Source organism: Thalia democratica, chromosome 6 (genome assembly GCF_965202585.1).
Source record: "Thalia democratica chromosome 6, ktThaDemo2.hap1.1, whole genome shotgun sequence".
NCBI classification, from domain to species: Eukaryota; Metazoa; Chordata; class Thaliacea; order Salpida; family Salpidae; genus Thalia; species Thalia democratica.
In genome coordinates this window covers 37,946,891-37,956,112 of record NC_139170.1, presented here as the reverse complement: position 1 = coordinate 37,956,112, position 9,222 = coordinate 37,946,891, and the positions used below count along the sequence as shown (strand labels likewise).

Below are 9,222 nucleotides of genomic sequence, written 5' to 3'. Positions count from 1 at the left end.
ACCACAATAAAGTAAACCTTAATTCTTATTATTATAATGTTTTAAAAGTATTTGTAAACACTTAATATAATATTTAGTAACTTAGGTACAATAATTAATTCTTATTATTATAATGTTTTAAAAGTATTTGTAAACACTTAATATAATATTTAGTAACTTAGGTACAATAATAATACTTTAAAAACTAAAATGTAAAGAAATGAAACTTAAGTTAATTACCGTGCATTACTTTTGTAAAGAACGTAAAGGATTTGCACTTATTTCATTGACTAAATAAGTATTATATAACTAATTCACTAAATCCAAGCACTTTTTATACTCTTTTTTCAAATGATCACTTGCTGTTGTATCAAGAAATTAAGGAAAAACCCTGGTGGAATGCTAATCTTTTTTATCACATTTCTAAGCTAAAGAAATAAAGTATTTATATTGTTCTAAAATTTTATTCAGGGACTTAAAATGAAATTAATCAAATTAATTTTATTTTAAATATAATTTTGCTCAGCGGGCCACATTTACATGCTCGCGGGCCGCAAAATTTTCATTCGCGGGCCGCATTCCATTCAAAAAAAAGGTGCTCGCGGGCCACAGATTTACCTTTCGAGGGCCGCATTTGGCCCGCGGGCCGCAGTTTACCGACCCTTGGTCTAGAATCACAAATTGATACACTTTTTAGTAAATCTAAACCAAATTAGTTCCAGTTGACCGATTTTAATTTTACGTTTTTTAGAACATCATATTCTTTTTATTTTATTTTATAAATATCGTTCTTTAGTCTAACAAAACAGGTCATGTAACTTCTACTATACGACATTACTAAGCTGACATTTATGATACTTTACAAGTTTTAAATCTAAATATAAACAAACTTTCCAAACCTATATCATCTACCGGTAAATAAGTTTTATATAAGTGCTATTTTATAATTAATTTAATCTTAAAATTGAAGAACTCCGTTTTCAAAACATTTCTTAATAAATTATAAGATAAACAAATGGTTTAACATAAATCGATTTTAAATAACTTTTAACTTTAATAAGAAAAACTAAGCAAACATTTTATAAAAAAAAAATTATACTAATACCTTTTTTGCACTCAGTTAGCCAGTAAGTTGTAAATAACGTTTCTAGAGATAAAATGTTGAACTAAGAGCCATACATGGTTAAATAAACTGGAGTTCTTCTTTTTATTTTTTAAAAAGTTTTGTAAGTTAAAACAAACCCATTTTTATTAGTTCTGTTTTTAAAATTAAACTAAATCTATACTTAAATTAATGTCTAAATAAAACTTGTAACTTTAATACAAACCTAGTCAAAATCACTACATGTACATAGTTATTTCTTTATTTTTACCTTTTTTGTCTGATTATGAAGCATTTCTGTTAAAAATTAATATCTTTTATTTTAAGACTCAAAATACTACTTTTAAAGTTTTTTTTTTCATCAAGTTATTGTTGTTTTTAAGGTCATTATAAAAAAAAATTTTTGAAGCTTACTTTTTTCGGTTGAGGACTTATAATAGAAAATCTTTACAATAATTAGAAAAATTTAATTTAGGGACTAAATGGCAATATTTTGAGAAAAAGTTTAAGTTTTTATTTAAGGTAATTTTTCAAAAAAGTTGTGTAAAACATTGGTTATTTAAACATTTTCTTAAACACTATGTCAAGCTCAAAAAATGGTAAAAATAAAAGTTACAAATAAGTATATTAGGTACACTTACATAGTTGTTAGAAGTCACTTTCTGACAAAAACTTCAAAAAACTTTTAAACAAAACACATTCAAAAGATTATTTTTGCATTTGAATAGAGATTTAAATATATCTAAAGCAAAAACAAATGTCTAGCCCTATCATGCTATTGATAAAAAATTGATTTGATTTTCTGCTTACTAATTAATTTTTTGTATTCACTTGCCACTTGATTCATTTTTTATTCAACTGTGGTGTACACAGTAAACAAAATTTTTAGATTTTGAACATATCTCTAAACTTAAAGACAACAGTAATCTTAAGTTACAGACAAGAATTTTAAGTTAACTAACAGTTTGCTAAACTTGTATTTGTTAAACATGCAGGTAAATATTAGCTCTTTGTATAAGTTCTAATATAAGAAAGGTAGTTTAAATCTGAAGTAAGAAGCTTTAAGTTAGTATATAAAAACTTTTTAATGAACTTTCTAAACAAAAAAAATATTATAAAATATTTAACATAATTTTTTGAAGTGTAGTGTCACTGGTAAAAAGTTACTAGTTTTAATATTCGTGTTACTATAACATCCTTAAAATATAAAGTCAAGTTTAAAACTAAAAGCCTAAACAAAAAAATAATAAAATTTATTGACATTGGCAAGCGATTGTAATTTTTTAGACTTTTTGTTAGTAAACTACAAAACTCAAAACTAGAAAAACTAAAAATTAAAAAAAATATTATCAAAAGTAAAACATCAAACCAAAGGATGTCAAGACTCCTGACATGGTAAGAAGCTCAGCAGGAGTACTTTTTAATAATAACTAGTTTTTAATTGCTTTATACCTTGGTTATCAAATTTTTAAAAATCATTTCTTCCAGGTTTTTAAAAGTACACTTTTTTGATCTATTTTTTGTTTAAAGCTAAGTTTAAGGTTAAAACTGTTTGAGGTGGAAAAGGGTTAAAATTGCACGAGGTTACTATGCACGAGGGCACTAAATTGTACAAAAAGAAAAGTTTTTAAAGCAAAACATTACACGACTATACTTTTGCACTAAGACTAATTTGCACGAGGGGCCAAAAATGCACGAGGTTACAAAATTAGACTAAGACAATTTTTCACTAAGGGTCAATTTTGCACAAGTTACAATTTTGCAGTGAGGGTCATTATTGCACGAGAGAACAATAAAAAGAAAAAAATAGACTAAAATATAAATTAGTAAAAACACAAAAAGGAAAAGTAAAATTACTGACCGAAGGTAAGGGTCAGGGGTAACTGTGGTAGTAAAGTAAAAATTAAAGATTACTAATAAAAACTATTATAATAAAGAAAAAAATATTTAAGAAAAAATTTTATAAAAAAAAAGCTACCGACTGAGGGTAAGGGTTAGAGGTAACGGTAATAGTATAAGAAAAATATAAAATTAAATAATTAAAAAAAAAGTACCAACCGAGGCTAAGGGTTATGGGTAAGAGTAATAGTAAAAGAAAAAAGTTAAAATTAATAATTAAGAAGAAATATATTCAACATGTGCAAAAATTTCTTCGTGCAAAAATTTCTTCATGTATAAGTAAATTTGTACAATTTTGTGCCCTCTTATAATTTTTTCCACTCCTGCAAATTTGACAGGGACCCGTTGAAGTAGTATAACAACAATGAAAATTATGCTGTAAGGCTACTTTAGATTTGTTTTTTAATAATAAAATTTTGCTAATGAAATAATTTTTTAATCTTTATAATGAATTTTTTATGTTATTAAAACTTTACCACTTCAAGTCTTAAAGTGTAAAAGTTGTTCAAAATTTCAGGTTTTCAAGGTTCTTTGGTGATTTTTGTTTAAAAATCCAGGTTATTTTTTAATTAATTAAAGTCTAGGTGTTCTTAGTTTTTTTAGTCTAAATAGTCAAATTCCAGGTTTTTTGACAACTCTATTTATTTTAAATATAAACAAATTTTTGTTTAACATTTATTCATTTTATACAATTAAAAAAATCGTGTTTTACTTAAATAACAATGAAATTTAAAATAATAATAAATTATTAGTTTTTAATTGCGACTTATCATAAGTTGTTTAATAATGTTTACTAGCTTTGTTAAATAAAATGTTTAGCAACTTACTTAAAATTTTCCTTTAAAAGCATGCTCTTGAAAAAGGTTTCCCAAACTAGGCCATTACAAAAACTTAATCGGTCAAGAGGTCATAACTTGATGTCTAAAACTTCAACTAGATATTCTTAAGTTGAAGATAAAAGGTAAAATAAGGTCTTAATCATTTTTAGTGGTAGATTTGAAACTAATAATTTCTACATATGTTATGAAAAAAAAATAGGTAGTCACAAGCCATAAAAGAGGGAGCCAAAAAATTATGATTTGAAGCTTACTCTAAATATTGTGGATTTAATTTAACTTTTGGATAACCTTGTTGGTGAGGGTCATAGACTTTTAAATATCTTTAAAGGGGGCCTTAAACAAAAAGTTTGGGAAACCCTGCTCTAAAACATTATACACTGTTTATGAAATCTTTAAATAAAGAATTGTAGAAACAAGTTTCAGGTAACTAGCTATAATAAAAAACAGAAAAAAGTAAGTTTCCTTTAGTAAGTTATCACTATATTGTCTTTTCATTTTTTGATATTTATAAAACTTTTAGTTTACTACAGACAGATGAATTAATTTCTATTTCATAAATTTACCAAAGTGGCATTTGATAATATTTACTAAATTTAGCTTTTAACTAAAAATCAATAAAAATTGCTGCAGTACTTAAGATCCATCAACATCAAAATAATTTAATGGAAACATATAAAAGTTCAAAGTAAAAACTCCAAAGGAACAGTTTCATAAATTAAATATTTTTAACAAAATTATAATAAATTTTAAGTTTTTAAAAAGTTTTAAGTTGTGACTATAACAATCGTAATGACAGCCTATAAGTTAAATTAATTTATTAGTTTCTTGTGAACTCAGCATTGAGATTTGGAGTTAAAAAAATGGGTTAAATTTTTTTTTTTACTTTTAAAGATATACAGTATATAAAAAAAAATTATTAAAAAAAAATTAATAAAAACTTAGTATCAATATAATGATTTACTTAATTTGCTTTTCATAACTATGTAAGTGCTATAATAATGCAATAAACATTAACTTAAATTTATAAAATAATTTATTAAAATTAACTGAATCCTTCTATCAAAATAAAAAAAAAAAAGTACTATCCAACTTAAAAACCTTAAGCCAACTTTAATTCATATGTATAGAAAAATAAAACTTATTTGAAAAACACTACCAACCAAACGATTCAATTTTTTATGAATACAAAAATGATCTAGGAGTTTAACAAGGAAAATACAAGAACATGTAAACTAAAACTGAATAAAAACTTATTTATCTTAAACTGGATAACTACTTATATTTTCTATAAAAATCTAACTTATAATAGATTTATATCCATCCATGACTAATTTTTGAAAAAAGCCTTGTAGAAAAAAGTAACTAAGGACAATGGAATTTTTTTTTTCATTAATATTAAAAATACATTTTAGTCTTTTCCAACAGTTTTTAAGAAATTTTTCGAAATGTCAACATGTCCAAAACTAAAAGCTTGTTTTACTAACAAGTAAAGTGTTTTCACAAATTTTTAAATTAAATTAACAGATTTTCAAAAATTATAAAAAATCGAAAATAAACTTGGATGTTTTTCTTAAAAATCAGTTTATGATAACGACCAGAACCATTATTTTTGAAATTCTTTGAATAAAGAGTTCTGAATACTGAAAAACAACTGTTTATCTAAATCTAAAATGCAATGATAGAGTAATTATGTGGCGATTTTTTTTTAGAAATCTGAAAACTATGACTTTATTTATTTCAATAATGCTTTACTTAAAAAAATACAAATCATTATTGGAATGTTAATTACCAATAAATTATTTCAATTAGTATGACCTTATTGACAATTTTTTTAATGTTTAGGTTTATATTTGAAACTATTTTAAATATTAACCACTATTTCTTTTTTAAGTTAAAGTTTTTAGTAAATTCAAGCTTGTTCTACATAATTAAAGTAGCATCATAAAAACATTTGCGAAAATCTGCAGAGGAGAAGACTTGATTTGAGTATGCCGTGAGAAAAGCCCAATTATAACAAAAGAGTTGATATTACTAATTCAATCATTAAAATATAACATTTAGATAAATACAAACTAAATATTACAGTTAAGTTGGCAGTGTTTGGACATGGCTAGCATGGCGTAAATCTAGAGGCTGTAAATCAATTAATGCTTTCTAGCGTCTTGCCAGAATTTATTTTAGTAAAAATATTTTGTAATCAGGAGAGATTTGTTAACCACGCACTTTAGAAAACTAAAGAAAAAAGTTTAAAACTTTAGAGAATATGCTTCGAAAGAAGTTAGCAATGCAGTTTAATGCATTTCTCAACTATGAATTTTCTTACTTTTAATCAATTCAAGATGATTTTCACTCGAGATCATTTCCCGCCCATTTTTTTTCAATTTTTCTTGTAATTTTATTTACTTTGATGTTATTAGTTTTGATTTTATATGTGCTGAATTTATTTTTTACTATCTCTGTTACCCATAGCCCTTGGTCGGTAAGTGGTTTTAGAATTTTGGTTTTTAAGAAAGGTTGGATTTGTGCGCGGGTGGAATTGATCGCAGGTTAGAACTGAGCGGTTCCATGGATGACTATGTTTTATTTAAAATACATAAAATGAAATATCTTTTGTAGTGAACGCAAGTGAAGTAGTTTTAGTTTTTCGGCTTATATATAAAAATGTCAGTCTGAACTGAAAAAAAACTGAGTCAGAAAAAACCTTTTGCATGTTTTTACTTATTTTATTTATTTAAGCGTAACTTTTTGATAAAGTTTTAATATTTTTTGGTAAAGTGGGTTAGAGATTAGGATAAAAATAAAAAAATATTAAAACAAATTAAAAAATTATGCTGATTTAGCTTTTTATAAGCTTGGACAGATCTTTAAGTAAACTTTTCTAGTTTTTTACGTTTATCTTAGTTCGAACATAATAACAATTATTTGGTAAAACTGGAAAATATTACAGTTCTTATTCACTTATCCGGACACGTTGGACAAGATTTTACTGTAAACATGTCCGGGTAAGCAAAATTCCGGATAAGTAAAAAAAATAAATTTTTTCATATAATGATATTGTAACGCTATTCCAAGTTTCACTTGAAAACAAGGGAAAATTAAGAGTTATTACGAGCACTTCCAATTCTTGCCCGGGCAAGTCTGATGAAACAAAAAGTGAAAAAGAGAATAAGCCCACTTTTCTTTTATGACGTAAGGAGAATAAAAGAGAATGAGAGCGCACTTCTCTTTTATGAAACTGACTGACGAAATTTTTATGTAATGTCTTTGGTCACAAGCTGATAGTCGAGACTCGAGAGTGAGTGTGTTGACAGAACCGCCAGGAGCTGCAGAGACTGTTTACAAGAAAGACACTTGAATATTGATATTGAGTTGTTTTATAAAGTTTTAGTATATATATTTATAGTTGTATTTGTTAGATTTAAAGATTGTTATTTAGAGATAGTTTTGTAATTCTCTTACTGTACATTTTATAGCTTCTTGATTTTCAACAAGTGATTTAAATAAAGAATGTTTTACAGTTTATAATATAAAGAATTTTTCACATAAGTGACATACTTTAAGTATTCATAAGCTTTTAACACTTGGTTTTGCATTTAATTTTAATTACTTTTTTAATATTTTAGTAGTTTGATAATATTTAGTTTTTTAATTTGACTTATTTGTAATTTAAAAATTAAAAAATTCTAACATGTAATTAAGTAAACTTAACCTATAACTGATTTGTTTTGAAAATATTTTTCGGAGAAAAGCCAACATAAAAAAATTCTATACAATTTTAAAATACTAGACTTTCGATTTACTCTAATTGTTGTAAACATCGTTTGAGAAAACATCAGAAAGGGCTAAAAATTTTCGTTTATGCCAGATTTATAGTATAGTGTAAATTTTGACGTATTGTTTATTAAACGGCAAACAAAAATTCGTTAAAAAAATTTTAGGCAAACGATCTAGTGTAGGAAAAAAACTTTCGGTAATCAAATGGTACACTACTCAAATACAATTTAAAGTATTGTCCAGGACTAGGACCAAATGTGTTCTTCTAAGTAAAATAATCTAATGAATTTAAAAAAAAATTGACAAGTTTTTATTACAGATGTTAGTTCAATACACTTTTAGGAGTTCTACTCTCATTTTCAATAAACCTTCAAAGAACTTTAAACACATTTTTGATGGTGTTAAAAAATTATTTACAACAGGAATATTTAATTAAGTATACGGGTCTAAAAATTCCAAAGAATGCACACGTGAAACAAAACACAAACAATATTTTTCATATAATTTATTATAAAAAAAACCTATAATCATTACAAAACATAATTATCAGTTATAATCCTTTAGTTAAAACACCTAATCACCGAAAAATTAGAATTCATTTTTTAGACATCTAATTCTTCTTCACCTGCAAGAAGAGCGCTCCACAAACCAGCAGCTTGCTTTTCTATACCCATCTAAAAAAAGTCAAAGTACGATAAAAAGTGTAACATAAATGGTTTTTAAGTTAAATAAAATAAACTAAGCACTAAAAAACTTACCTCGATAGCACCTTTTTCAACCTGCCAAAAAGTATCTGAATCTTTGTGTGCGTTTATCTTCTTCTTGAAGTCAGCATCAATAAATTTCACCATCGGCTGGCTCGCATCTTTATTTTGAATTTCGATTGAGAGATGCTGATCGTCGTACTCAACACGGACTTGTTTGGCCTTCTTGATGTACGAAGGAAGATGAAATTTGACATTAATTTCATCGACACTCTGCGACCACGTGTACTTTTCCCTCTGTGCTCCGTTGTGACTTTCCTGATCCGCCTGGAAGTCCTCCTGCGTCATTTTGGAAATTCTCTCCTTTCTATTATCAGCCTCGATTCCTTCTTTCAAGAAAAACGCACTTTCTTTTTTGTTGTCCTGGTGTTTGCTAAAGCATTCCTCGACCATTTGCTTGGCTTTGCCGGGTAGCATACCGAACTGGTTGTCTTCTGAAATTTCCTGGAAGAAGCTGGTATCCATGTTCAGATAACCGAACATTTCATCAAGAAATTTGTCAGGAGTACCAACTTGCTCCATAACATCAGCGAGCAAAGCGTTACAATCTTTTTCCATAATCATTTTTTGTGTTAGTGTAAAAATTTAATTCAGTTATGTCTACAAAATAATAGATGAAATTAGTTCTTAATCCTATTACATAAGCTTTCTTTAAGTTGAATATTTATACATCTGAGTTAGATCAACTAATTTTAGACTTCTAAGAAATTTATATTATCTTAGCTTTTTGAAGTATAAAACATTCAAGTTGGTTCCGGCTTAAGAAAGTATAAATTTACTGAATCTTATCAATTAACTATTTAGACCAGGATTTCCAAACACATAATAGAAACCGCCCCTTTGTCGCAAAAAATTAAAAAGCTGA

The 9,222-nt window shown here is 26.2% G+C and overlaps 1 protein-coding gene across 1 annotated transcript; it reads right to left on the bottom strand.

The window, feature by feature from the left end:
* Positions 1–6,924: 6,924 nt before the first annotated feature.
* Positions 6,925–8,921, bottom strand: LOC145839046 (uncharacterized). The gene is made up of 3 exons (XM_082946658.1): positions 8,352–8,921; positions 8,219–8,267; positions 6,925–7,151 (listed from the first exon to the last, which is right to left on the bottom strand). The coding sequence occupies exons 1-3, from the start codon at positions 8,919–8,921 to the stop codon at positions 6,925–6,927; spliced, it is 846 nt and encodes a 281-aa protein (XP_082802784.1).
* Positions 8,922–9,222: the final 301 nt, after the last annotated feature.

What these genes read in the sequence shown, in the direction of transcription:
- LOC145839046 (XM_082946658.1), bottom strand. Translation starts at nt 8,921, where the DNA reads ATGATTATGGAAAAAGATTGTAACGCTTTGCTCGCTGATGTTATGGAG. An exon ending in TTGAAAAAGGTGCTATCGAG is followed by an intron (nt 8,268 to 8,351) that starts GTAAGTTTTTTA and finishes GACTTTTTTTAG; the next exon opens with ATGGGTATAGAAAAGCAAGC. An exon ending in GTGGAGCGCTCTTCTTGCAG is followed by an intron (nt 7,152 to 8,218) that starts GTGAAGAAGAAT and finishes TCTTGTAAACAG; the next exon opens with TCTCTGCAGCTCCTGGCGGT.